Source organism: Chiloscyllium punctatum, chromosome 7 (assembly GCF_047496795.1).
Source record: "Chiloscyllium punctatum isolate Juve2018m chromosome 7, sChiPun1.3, whole genome shotgun sequence".
In the NCBI taxonomy this organism is placed as follows: Eukaryota; Metazoa; Chordata; class Chondrichthyes; order Orectolobiformes; family Hemiscylliidae; genus Chiloscyllium; species Chiloscyllium punctatum.
Genome location: NC_092745.1, coordinates 77,843,253 through 77,856,858, shown reverse-complemented (window position 1 = coordinate 77,856,858; position 13,606 = coordinate 77,843,253). Strand labels below are relative to the sequence as shown.

The 13,606-nt window shown below is 38.7% G+C and overlaps 1 protein-coding gene across 4 annotated transcripts in view; it reads left to right on the top strand.

Annotated features, from left to right (window-relative positions):
• Positions 1-13,606, top strand: part of wls (Wnt ligand secretion mediator) — a 79,159-nt gene that overhangs the window by 33,308 nt on the left and 32,245 nt on the right. For all 4 annotated transcript variants that reach the window (XM_072574122.1, XM_072574123.1, XM_072574121.1 and 1 more), the window contains exons 5-8: positions 3,478-3,614; positions 4,338-4,506; positions 7,689-7,786; positions 8,716-8,779. In XM_072574122.1, coding sequence (XP_072430223.1) covers positions 3,478-3,614; positions 4,338-4,506; positions 7,689-7,786; positions 8,716-8,779 — 468 coding nt within the window. The remainder of the gene's footprint in view (positions 1-3,477; positions 3,615-4,337; positions 4,507-7,688; positions 7,787-8,715; positions 8,780-13,606) is intronic.

The window sequence follows — 13,606 nt, the reverse complement described above, 5'->3', positions numbered from 1 at the left end:
ATGTCAGTGAGGTGTGTGTTTGGATAGACTGTGACGCGCACACTTGTAGAATAGCTTCGTGCATTGCATGAAGGCTGCCAGTACCAAAAAATATTTAATTAGGAGCATGAGTAAGCTATTTGGCCCCTCAAACCTGCCTATTATTCAATAACATGCAATTAATAATGCATTCTAGCACTTCCCTACTGTTGGATGTTAGGATAATTGGTCTGTAATGGCTTTTGGTCTCTCTCCTTTCTTGTACAGAAGGGTTCAGAAAGGATTTGTGGGGATGTTGCCAGAGTTAAAGGGTTTGAGCTATGGGGAGAGGCTGAATAGGTTGGAGTTATTTTCCATAGAGCGTCAAAGGCTGAGGGGTGATCTTATACAAGTTTATAAAATCATGAGGAGCATGATTGGGTGATTGTCCAAGGTTTTCCACATGGTCTGGGGGTCCAAGACTAGAGGGGATAAGTTAAGGTGAAAGTGGAAAGATTTAATAGGGGTCTAAACAGCACTTTTTCATGCAGACAGTGGTGCATGTGTGGAACAAGCTGCCAGAGGAAGTGGTAGAAATGGGTACAGTTAAAAACTTTAAAATGTTTCTGGATGGATACATGAATAGGAAGGATTTAGAGGGATGTAAGCTAAATGCTGGAAAATGGGACTACATCAATTTAGGATATCTGGTTAGCAAGGATTAGTTATGCTGTACATTCTATGCTGTACATCTCCATGACTTTCCCAAATAATGTTAGATTTTCATTTTCTGATCCACAGGGATCTTTCCAGACTACAGAGAATTTTGCAGCCTTTTTCTCTGCTAGCACTTCTTTTCTAATACTCTTGGATACATAACTGATCCAGGAGGCTTGTCAGCTTTCGGTTCCATCAGTTATCTGTAGTATTATTACTCTTGTGATTGCTTTAAGTTTTACTTTCCCTTTTGTCCCTTGATCTTTTTTTTTCTCATCATTCTTGGCATGCTTCTTGTATCTTCATCGAATAAGCACACAATATTTGCTCATTGCCTTGTTTTCTCTTTGTTAGTTCCCCAGTCTTATCTAAAGGATAAATACATACTTTTAGCTCGTCTCCTCCTTTTTAATATACTAGTAGAAACACTTGTGTTTTTTTCTATTTCTTGCCAGTTTAACCTAATTCTAATTTCTCCCTCTCAAATACTTTTAATTATCCTTTGCTGGCTTCCAAAATGTTTCCATTCTTCTCATCTTTGAAGCACTATCTGGTTTTTCTTTTAAACATATACTGTCCTTAACTTTCTTAGTTAAGCAACAATGGTGAGACATTCTTTCCTCCCTTCAATATATTGATTTTTGAAAAATTCATTTTAGGGTCTGCATATTAAGAGTCTTACCTTTTTTAAACCTATTCCCTGGTCCACTGTAGCCAACTCTGTATCCATACTTTTGTAAATCCCTTCAAAACACTGATTTCCGATCCAGCTTTTTGCCTTCAAACTGATATAATGATCACTTTGCCCAGAGGAACATTTCACAGTGGGAACATGGCATTTAGGAAAATGAGAGGTGATCTTACTGAATCAGAAGATCTTGAGTGGACTAGGATGGATGTCAGGAAAATGTTTCTGTTTGTCGGTCAGCAATGAAACTGGAGGATATTGTCCTAAAAATAAGAAGCTTCCCTTTTAAAACAATGAGGAGGTTTTATTCTTAGGTTGTCAGAATGGGATTCCTTTCCTCAGTGGGTAGTGTTAGTTAACACTGATAGTTAATTGTTTTTAGGTTTTCTGTAGACAGAGGAACAGAGTTATGGTGTGCATTCAGGGAAGTCTAGTTGAGACCACAACCAGATCAGCCAAGATTTTATTGAATGGCGGAGCAGGCTATTTCAACTTAAGTTTGTATTAACTACTCCCATCTCTTTTACAGATTATCTGATCTAAAATTGCTTGTTTCCCAGTTGGTTCTGTAATGCATTATTCAAAGAAATTGCTTGACATACATCCTATGAATTTAGCCTTGAGGATATGTTTAACAATTTGATACGTTCTATCTATCTATCTGAAGATTGAAACCTTGCACAATGTTTGCAATACGAACCCTGTCTGTAAACTACTTTCAGCAGTAACCTCTTTAAAGGTCCAAATATTTATTAACACAGCTACCCCACCACCTTTTTTCTCTTATCTGAAATGCCAAATATTCACGACTATTTAGTTGCCAGCCTTGGTAACTCAGCCAATACAGAAATATGGCTGAAATCATAAGACAATCGTTTATTTGTACTTGTGTGCTTTGTTTATTCAGATAAAACTCTGTCCTGTTTGTCATTTTCTTTACTCTGACCTTTCTTTTGCTGCTGCACTTGGGTTCATACACTTGGTCCCTTCCTATTCTGGTCAACATTAGCTGCATAGTTGCACTTTTGCCTTGTCCTTTCTTATTAACTTTCCAAATGCCCTCTCTCTGAAGTCCCCATCCTTCCTCACTATTTAGTTTAAAGCCTTGTTATATGATTTGCCAAGACACCAATCCCAATGAGGTTTCAGTGCAGGCTGCTTTGCTTTCCTACGGTAACAGGCTCCCTAATGGAACAGATGCCCCAGGTACTGGCAGCAGTGCTTCGTGAATTATTACCTATTCCTCACACACCAATCCTTATTCAACTCTCTTTACCATGCCTGTAGTACAGTTGTTAAACTTCAAAATAAACAGACAAAAAGGAAGTGAATTTGGGAGCTGGGAAAGAGCATCTTCTACGCTCCATTTGTTTTTAATAGGGATAATATTGGTCTTTAGTGGAGTTTTGAGTAGGATAAGTGGGACGGTTGACTGATGCTATTGGATTAATGTGGACAATATTGCACTGGATAACTTAACTTTGAGACAAGGCAGTAAGAACCATCATCGTTTCTCTGTCAAAGCTGTGGCATCTGATAGAAATCTCCAATTGAACAAGCTGGGATTTTTTTTCTCGAAAGGGGAAGGGTAACCTAATTGATGTCTTGCATAATCTTAAAGGGTTTGACAGATAAATGGAGAGAATCCCTCTTCTGGGGTTTGTTGGAGCTAGGGGGTAGGATATGTCTATGAGATAGTCACTAATAACTCTAATGTAATCAGAAGACACTTTACTCAAAGAGGGGGTGGCCTGTGAAACCTGCTAGCATAAGGAATCATTTGGGCAAATTAACTGAATGCACAGAAAGATAAACAATACAAAGATAAAGGAATAGTTCTGCATATGGAGTGAAGTTGAGAGCAAACTTGTGTGGAACATTAAACATAGCAATGTACCAATTGGGCTGAATGGCCTGCATTTATCTTATAATGTGACATTATCTACTAATGGAATTGAGAGTGTTTCAAGCCTGACTGGTTGGTGTTATGCTAAATTTAATGCCATATGCAGTGCTGGAGAAGTTCTGAGAAGCTTAATTAAAATGTTGTGTTTTATCAACCTATCATTTTGCTCCATTTAAACTAATCTTTATCAATCTGATTCTTTCTGCAGGGAATCCATCAGAATGGGGGATTCACAAGGGTCTGGTTTGCAATGAAAACTTTCCTGACTCCAAGTATTCTTATTATTATGATCTGGTATTGGAGACGTATAACAATGATGACTCGGCCCCCTGTTCTTTTAGAGAAGTAAGTCCAGTACTAAGAGAGGTCTGATGGCTAACTAGCGTGTTTATTTTTAATGGTTTAGTTTGCTGCTTTTCATGCTGACTGTTCATAGCTGCTGTTTTACTGTAGTCATCCTCCAACTGTTGTTCATTGTGATTCACTTTGCTCTTCCTCTGTGACTCTTAACAGATGTGTTTTGCATCTGTTTTGGCTCTCATTTGCAATTGGTTAGTGTTAGAAGTGGGATTCAGTATTCACATAACTGGAAATTGTTCTAAAAATGGTAATTAGAAAATTAAGTTGTTGAAAATATTTACTTCAGGAGTTCAGTTGATGGGTGTGCCTCTGGAAGCATCTGAAGTAATGCCACTTTTAATATGCCATTATGTGAAAAATGGAGTAAAGTGCTGCTATCTCAGTACAATGTGGCATGAAGTAAGATAATTTTTTTTCACCAAGATTTTAATCTGACCGTAATTATTTTTTCGCTTTGAAGTTGTGATAAGTGATGGAAGGACTTTTTTTCAAAAGCTACTGAATTGATTTGTTGTTTCCCCAAGCATCATTGATATTTTTGCAGTGAAATTCTAAAAATGGGTGGGAATTAAAACATTTCTTAGTTTGAGGATACAAACAGACACTCATCCAGCTACTGTAATAGTTATGCAAGCTCTTTCCAAACAATGCTGTAAAAGGCTTTTATTGAAGTAGAATTTTTAAAAGTTGTTCATATTTTATTTACAGAGTAATCTTTGCACTTGGAATCTCAATGACCTTTATAAATATCCCAGTGGAATGGTTTTCCATTGGATTTGACTGGACATGGATGCTGCTGTTTGGTGACATTCGACAGGGGATCTTCTATGCAATGTTGCTGTCATTTTGGATTATCTTCTGTGGGGAGCACCTTATGGTTAGTTTTCTGTGAAGCACACCTACTCAGCTTCAAATGTTGCCAAGTTATTTATTTTTATCTCAAATTCAAATGAAGACTGACTGATTAAGATACATGTTTACCCAAGGGGAGGTATTTTCACATTGAATTTGAAAACTTGGAAGTGAGAAATTTGTGGAATGTAGTTATGCCATTTTGAACAGAGACAGTAAACGAAGATTGTCCTGGATGCTTCTGGCCCATAGGACCGTAAGAAATAGGAACAGGAGTAGATCTTTCAGCCCCTTGCACCTGCTCCATCATTCAGTACAATCATGGCTTAACTGATGTTCCTCACATCCACTTTCCGGCCTTTTCCAAGTAACTCTTGACTTCTCTACTGATCAAGAATCTATCTATCTATCTCAGCCTTAAAAATACACAAGGACTCTGCCACCCCTACAATTCTCTGAAACAAGTACTTCCAAAGATACTCAACCGTCAGAAGAAATTTCTCCTCATCGCAATCTTAAACTGGCACACTTTATTCTGAGACTATGCCCTCTGGTCCTGGATTGTCTCATGAGGGGAAACATTCTCTCAGCATTTACCTTGTCAAGTCCCATAAGAATCTTACAGGTTTCAATGAAATCACCTCTTGTTCTTCTACACTCCAGTGAGTAGAGTCCCAACACGTTTAACTTTTCCTCATAAGGTAATCCCTGAATACCCAAGAGCTTCCCACTGAACCTTCTCTGAACTGCCTCCAATGAAATGAGATCTTTCCTTAAGGGGACCAAAACTGCTCCAGATGTGGTCTAACCAGTACCTTGTATAGTTCCAGTAAGACTTCTAGTACACTCCAATCCTCTTGAAATGAGGACCAATGTTGCATTAGCCTTCCTGATTATCAGCTGAGCCTGTTAACTTTGTGTCCTGTGCACAAGTATCTCCAAGTTGCTTTGTATTGCAGCTTTTCTCCATTTAAATAATACTCTGCTCATTTGTTCTCCCTTCCTAAATGAAGCTTTCATTTTCCCACATTATACTCCATTTGCCAACCTTTTACCCACTTACTGAACCTATTAATATCTCAAGATGTGTCAAAATAAGTCACCCATTCACTTTGGGAAATCCGTAGATTTTGCCAGAGAAACTTATGGAATTGGGCTGCAGTTGGAGCCAGTATAAATGATGATTGTATAAGCTAGTCCTTGATTAAGGGAGTAGATCAAATGAGCTTGTAATTCTTTGACTTTATTGGATAAAGAACATCAACTTGCACTTGGAAGTCAAAAGCTGAGAGGGACAAGTTCTTGTCAAATAATGACAACCTATGAAAGTATTGGTGTTCTTCAGTGCCAAAACAAACTATAAGAAGGTGTGCATAAACAATTGCTGAGGATGAGAGGCATTGTTTACTGTTCTTCTTGGTCACAGTGGATGTTTGAAGTTAATGAATTTTGGTTATAACTAATGCTGTGTTTACTTACTGTGTGTAGTGTTATAATGTTGCTAAAAGGAATTGTCAATCTTGAGGTTGAGTTAATAGGCAAGCTCCTCCTCTCTGATCTTTGAAATCTTTATTAGGATTGCTCGGCTGTTATCTTTTGTCTCCATTTTAGATTTGTTTCTTGGTGACAGACTTGTAGAATGAAATTTTTAGAGCCTCTCTCCCATCTGAGCATACAGCAAAATCGATATTTTGTAATAATTGACTCAAAAGCAATGGATGAAGTCTACAATTTATTAGAATGAAAGGCTGCTGGGCTTTACTAACTGCGCACAGTATTATCTAATAAATAGGTTCTTAAATACAATATGGCACTTCAGTGCACTGTCTGCAGTGCATTATTACTATTACTTTTATGGGAGAAAAATTAAACTTTATCAATAACAAAATCAACAGCTTCCTCCTTTTTCCACTGTGTCCTCTTTCCCTGTATTTTTCCTTCTTGGTTCCCTAAAATGTCACTGCTGGGCAAATGCATAGATGGAGTTATGTTGCTGTAGGACGATGCTTTTAGACTGACATTTCACACTATTACTCTGTAAAACTGTCCTTTGATTTGGCCTGTATGTTGACCATATTGAAGAGCACAGATGTTTCAATGAAATTAATAAGGTTAGTTATTAAGTGCATTGTTGGATGAAGGAGAGAAAGTTTCACTCAAAACTTATCTGCTATATATGAACTTACAGTGCGTGGTGCATGTTCTAAATGCCAGCATAACAAACCTCCATTAACTTGAGCATAAATGTACCATTTTAATATTCATCTGTTTGTCCTTTGGTATCAGACTGTCTCACTACTGCAAGATTCATACTCTTGATTTTGGATCATGCAGGCATGTATATGCAATTTAAAATAATCAAAGTCCAAGAATCGTTACATTTTAAAAGATGTTCATTTTCACAGTGACACTGCATCCAGAGTTTTGCAACTCCAGTCTGTTCTTATTTTGTAAATGATGTTGTGCTGTTAATAACAATTGCTTAATTTTTTATCCTGCCCCTTAATGTTTAGCATCCCATGGTAGCGTTAGACAAAGGCAGACTAAACAGCTTTGTGAGACAATTTGAAATGTAGTACCAGGGAGATGGGATTATGGGGCTAGAGATTGGGGAGCAGTGGTTTTTTTAAACTTTTTTTTATTTAAAAAGACTCAACCTGTGATGTTACCATTCTGTAGGTATCAAGAGCCTGTTGATGCCTGGCCCAAATAGTTAATTTCAGTGCTGACCCCAAACATTAACAGATTATTTGTTCATTGAAACATATGCTGTATGCAAATATCCAAGAGAATGTAATTCAGTGGCTAACTTTTTTATTTTAAATTCCCTAACCCCAGGATAAATTAGAATGCCAATTGTAGATATTCCTGGTTAGAGATAAACAAAACTGTAGATGCTGGAATCCAAAGTAGACAGGCAGGAAGCTAGAAGAACACAGCAAGCCAGGCAGCATCAGGAGGTGGAGAAGTCACGTTTCAGATGTAACCCTTCTGCAGCACTGGGCTATAGATATCCCAACAGAGTTTGTATACACAGTGCAGCTTGGAAATTAAACCCAAAATCTAATGGGCTTCTTGACATAATGTTACTCTGGACTATTGGGGAAATTCTATTTCTTGCTAAGAGACTTGTTTTTTTTTTATTTCAGTAATCGGATTAAGTTCTTGTTCATGTATACTGTCATTGCATTGTGGTTCTGTCCCTAGGATCAGAATGAGCGGAATCGACTGTCTGTTTACCTGAAGCAAATTGTGCCGATTGGTTTTGGTTCCTTCTGCCTCTTCATTTTTGACCTTTGTGAGAGGTAACTATTTGTTACACATTTCAGTGAGTGGTTCAGCTTAATCTAACCACAGACAAGGGTTTTATGACAGCTCTCACTCTCTTGGCACAGTATGTGTATCATTACTGATTGGACAGAGTTGATAGAATGAAATACCTAGTGTTGATTTTTGTAAATTTAATCACTCCATGAGATGTAAATCTTGCTAATTTTGGATAGATAAAGAAGTAGGAACTAAAGATTCAGGACATTTCACAATGCACTTTAGCATATTTCTCAAGATTCTGTAGCCCATTTCATTTACCCGTACAGTTAGCACTCGTGGTGACTGGGAAAGTGTCAGGGATGTGCAAGCTAATATGTACCACCTGTTAGGAAAATCTCTGTTGTTTGCTGTTCACCAACCTTCCTGAGTGTTAAGGAAGGTCTGTACAACTGAGCAGTGAGGAAACAGCCTGAAAATATGATATTTCGCAAGAGCATTGATTGACGTGGAATCCATCAGGAGTATTGTATTCCTTGATCTGTGAGCACTGCTTTCTTCTGGCAACACTGAGAAACCAACAGCCAAGACACATTGCTATGTAATTGGATATCTAACCCAGCCTTTGTTGCATTTAGCCACCAGAATTAGACTGTTAGATTTTTTTTTTTGCTATGGTATAACCTCTCTCAATCTCTTGCGACTGCTTGCTTTGCCTTGGTGTCGTGTGTTTGTTCACTCCACATTGTTTGCTCTTTCTCTGTGCATGTGTCTGTGTGTCTCTCTCCCTGTCCTGACGAGTTAGGAGCAAACATTCTAACAGCGTTGTATAACCTTTCCCCAAGCTGCATATTAAAACTAAACAGTACCAAGCATGTTTTTTCTTTACATTTAAATGTTATGTTTCAGGTACAGATTTTTTTTCTCCTCAAAGACTTGTTCTCAAGCTTTTGTAATCCTCTTACAGGGGTGTACAACTGACCAACCCATTCTACAGTATTTGGGCCACTGATGTTGGTACTGAATTGGCTGTATCCTTTTTTATTGTGAATTTCTCATCAGAAAACTTATATCCATGCAGGGAAAGAAACTGAAATGATTTAATTACCTGAAATGTGTAGGCCTGAGTGCTCCTTCCATCATTAAAAAAGGTATCAAGTTTGATCACTCTGGTATTAAATAGTTGGTTTCTCAGGGTAACAATGTTCATGCAAATTAAGGGGAACAAAATCATCCATTGCTGATGACTGGATCTCAGACTGTTTTGGAAAGCTTTTGGATAGGCTAGTAATAGAACTCTGTTTCTAGCCTGAGTAACGTGGTTGCTCATTGCTTGTTTTAGATGTAATAGTCTCTGCCAGCAACTGCATTGTTTATAATGCAGCTGCCTCTGGAGATGCTGGTGAAAAGCACTTCAGGTCAATCTCAAAATAGTCTCAGAAAATAGCAGGGGCAGTTGTTTATTTCACAATGCTGAGCTAATTGCACAATTAGAGTTCACCTCCTTGCTTCTAAAGCCTCTGAGCTGGAGTGTGAGATGGATGCATTTGCTATTAAAATATTTGGAAGCATATGCTTTTTCTGGCTCTTGTGTGCATTAGAGATAAGCTACTGTGATTAATTCCAGTTCCTTTGAACACATGCAGTATTCTCAGTAAATCATGCTGGGAGATTTTGAAAGAAGAGTCAATTTCAGCTCAGCCCCAAAGCAATTAATTGCAATATTTCACTTGCTTCAACACTTACAGCAATGAACTTGATTATTGAAAGAAAGCTCAAGTTTTGTTTTGTTTTTTACAAACTGATTTCTCTCTTCTTCCTCTGCAGAATCAGCTGACTTTATTGCTGGCTATGGATGTCCATTACTTTAAGTCCAACTGGTTTCATTGATAGTGCTGTCTCCACCAGTGTTAGGTTGAGAATTCAAATCTCTCTCTCGGACTCCAACACGAAATCAAGGCAGACAGTTGTGTAATTTGGAGCTGTCCTGTTGGAGATGCTGTCTTTCAGAAGAGCTGTTAAACCAGGGGGTGATCTAATCTCTTAGGTGGATGTAACAATCCCACTGGGCACTTTTAAGGAAGAGAGCTAATCCTTTCATTGTTTACAATATATAGAAAAAAAAATTAGATCATTGTCACAGTTCTGTTTGTGGCAGCTTACTGTGTGCACATTTGTTGCCAGTTTTCTTACATTATTCAGGTGACTGCATTTCACAACAAAACATCATTGTCAGTAAAGTTTGTCTGGATGTTTTGTGCTTGGGGAGGTTCTGGAAGTGCAAGTTGTTTTTCCTCCTTGTGTCACAGACTTACTGGAACTGAGCTGACACCTGGTATGTTTCAGGTTTATGTGCCTTTTTCATGAGGAAACTGAAAAGATTTCAGGAGCAGGTACCTCACCATCTTTTTAAAAAAAAGTCCTCACTCATGGGTCACTCTGGGAAATTTGTTTTTTGTTATTTTGGCAAGTCTGGTTTTTGGGTAATGATTCCTTTTACATATTTTACTTGCAGCATAATTCAACATCAAAACCTTGTTTTATACAAAATGTCTTTTGGCATTTTAATGTGATAAAACATCCCTAGGTGCCAAAGGAGTTATGCAGCACAATTTGACAAAATTCGCAAGTCATCTGCCCTGGTACAGATGCCTGGTCAGGTTGTAGATAAGCAGAATTTTAAAATGCAAAAGCTGTTTGACCAAGAGCCAGAATAGGTGATTAAGTACAGGGGTAATGGATGATCAAGACTAAGTGCAAGTAAGAACTTGGTTAGCAGAACTTGTTGGATGACTAAGTATTATAGATGGATTGTTGGATGGTGACAGCAGTTTGTTAGAAGTCTAGAGGTCAAAAAGCATGCGAAAGGGTTTTGTTGGTAGATGAATTTGGGTCTGGTGGATTCAGAAGGTGTTCTGTCTGGTGTGGTCTTAGTGATGGCCTTGATATGTGCCAAAAACTCCCCTTGCAGACAGCTAACACCAAGCTTGGGTACTGTTCAGTTCATCTTCAGAGAGTTCCCAGGGAGAGAGAAAGAGATGGGTCAGTCACTAGGGAATTGAGTTTGTGACAGATTTGTGCTAAATTCTGTGTTGCATCCTATGAAATTAGCTTAACTGAGTTATGAAGGCAAAGATCTTCGAGATTCCAGCACCTGTGATGTATTACCTGCTACATGTCAATTAGGGCAGGATTGAACTTGACAGTAACAGTCCATTTCACAGAAATTACATTTCCTGTCAGCACAAGAGAAATGGCTGCTTGACAGTACCGAAGAGGATTTATTTGAATTTGAGCTCCCAAAGGAGTCTCTACCTTCACAAGGAAGGGGAACATTGGAGGGGACAGGTGGAGGCATGCAAAATGTTTAACAGACTGTGTTTTCTTTGGAACTGAAAAAAGGAGAATCAGAAAATCACCAGCAGTATACCCTACGGGGTTAAACATGTCTAGACTGCTGACATCTAATTCCAAATGCTTAGTAAATATTTCAATTGGGCGTTTCATGGTAATTTGCCTTTGGCCTGTGCAAACTCTCTTTTGTGCCCTTATTGACTCATCCAGAGCAACTGGTCTGCAAGAAAATGATTTGTAGGTGGAACTGTTTTACAAAAAATCATTTTGCATTCTGCAACATTTCAGTCATTGTTTAATTCTAGAGCAGAGATCACTCTGAAGAATGTTCTTAGTTTTGTGAAAAGCCTGCTGGTTTGGACAAGTGCCAGCACTGGGAACAGCCTGGGTACATTCCTCCTCCTCCTCCTTCCTCTTGCAAGATTGACTGACTGTACTCACAGTGCCCAGAGTAGAACAGAAACAATGGCTTCTTACCATATCTGTCACCATTTAGTGATTGCAAAAGCAAATGGAGGATCCACTAAGTTGATCCATAAAAAACTATAAGATAGAATTTATCATAAAAGGAAAGTCTTTTGCTTCAGCTCTCTTGGTGTCTAGGTTGGTCAAAGCAGTATGTAGCTAAGCTATGTAGATCAGAAGATTTTTGTTTTATTCCTGTGAATGCATAAATTTTGTTGATATAAGTTAAGACAGTGTGTTACAATCATATTCACAGACAAACAAACATATGAATTGGAAGCAAGATAGCTTTTTGACCACACAAACCTGCACTGTCTTTTGATCAAAACATGGCTGATTTGTTTGTGAACTTCTCTACTTTCCTGTCCACTCCTATAACAAAGCTGTCTAACCCAATCAGAAAAAGATATATTCAATTATCTTGCCTCCTCTGCTTTGGCAAAGGGAATTCAGCATGTCCTCCAACAGGACAGATATATTTTCATCTCTACCTTACTTTTATACTGTGTTCCTAATTGTAGTCTCTCCCACAAGGGAACAATTTCCTAACCACTTGGTGTACTTAAATAGTAATTTGTGATTCATATACTAGGACAGCCAGATTCCTCTACCTCAGAATTCTGCACTTTCTCTCCATTTAAATAATATGCTGCTTTTCTGCCAGAAGTGGACAGGTTCACATTTTCCCATTTCATATTCCCCTGGCCATTTTATTTATCCCATTGACCTAACCTATCCTGTGATTCTAGAGAAGATTTGTAGCTGAGGTTGTGGATCAGATTGTAAGTTTGCCCGCTGAGCTGGTAGATTTGTTCTCAGACGTTTCGTCACTATGCGAGGTAACATCGTCAGTATGTTAATGAAGTGTTGGTGTTCCTGCCAATGGAGAGTTGCAGACCAGTGTCGACAGGAAAGCCATATACACTGGCCTGATACTAAACTACAGGAGCAATTATCCCAACACCCAAAAATGGAGCTGCAACAGGACATTATTTAAACAAGCCACGACATACTGCCGCACCCAGGAAGTGTAAGATGCCGAGGCAAAACACTTAAACAAAGTATTCAGGAACTTATCGGATAAGTGCAATCTGCCAATTCCTACACAACAGACCTAAACAAGTAGACACAACCCACCCAGAGACTCAAGCCACTCCACCATACATTAAAAACATCTCTGAGATAACGAACAGACCACTCCGGCCCCTAGGCATCATGTTGGCCCATGGGCCAACCACCACACTGAAACAGCTCCTGATGAATCTGAAGGATCTAGTACCAACAACCAGCAGAACAAGCATCATATACAAAAATACCTTGCAAGGACTGCAACAAACATTACATCAGGTAGACAGGCAGGCAGGAAACTAGCCACCGGGATACATGAGCACCAACTAGTCAGCAAAAGACATGACCAACTATCACTGGTATCCATACACACAGACGTTGAGCGACACCAGTTTGACTGGGACAATACATCCACCCTAAAACTGGCTAAACAAAGACACACGCGGAAATTCCTCGAGGCCTGGCATTCAAACCAGAACTTCATTAACAAACAACAGTTTGGATCCCATTTACCAACCTCTCAGAAAAAGAACTGAAGTGATATCACCCACCACAACAGACCAAGACAGAAAAATAGCAAGCGGGACAGAACACCACCACGTCATTGGTGGCTCACTGACTATGTTACCTAACATGGTGATGAAACATCTGAGAACAAATCTACCAGCTCAACGAGCAAACCTACAACCTAACTTATCCTGTTGCAGACTTATTTATGTTCTCTCCACAACTTGCTGTCTTGCTTATCTGCGTCATCAGCATATGTAGCAACCATACCTTTGATCCCTTTATCCAAATATTTGATTATAGATTTTAAAAAGCTGAGGCCCAGAACTGATCCCTTTGCAACAGCTTGCCATCAACCTCTGCTTCCTGGTAGCTTAATAAATCCTATTTCCGTGCCAGTATGTTATACCCTATATCATGAGTTCATTGTTTGTGGTGACACCTTAACATTGATCTTTGGAAAT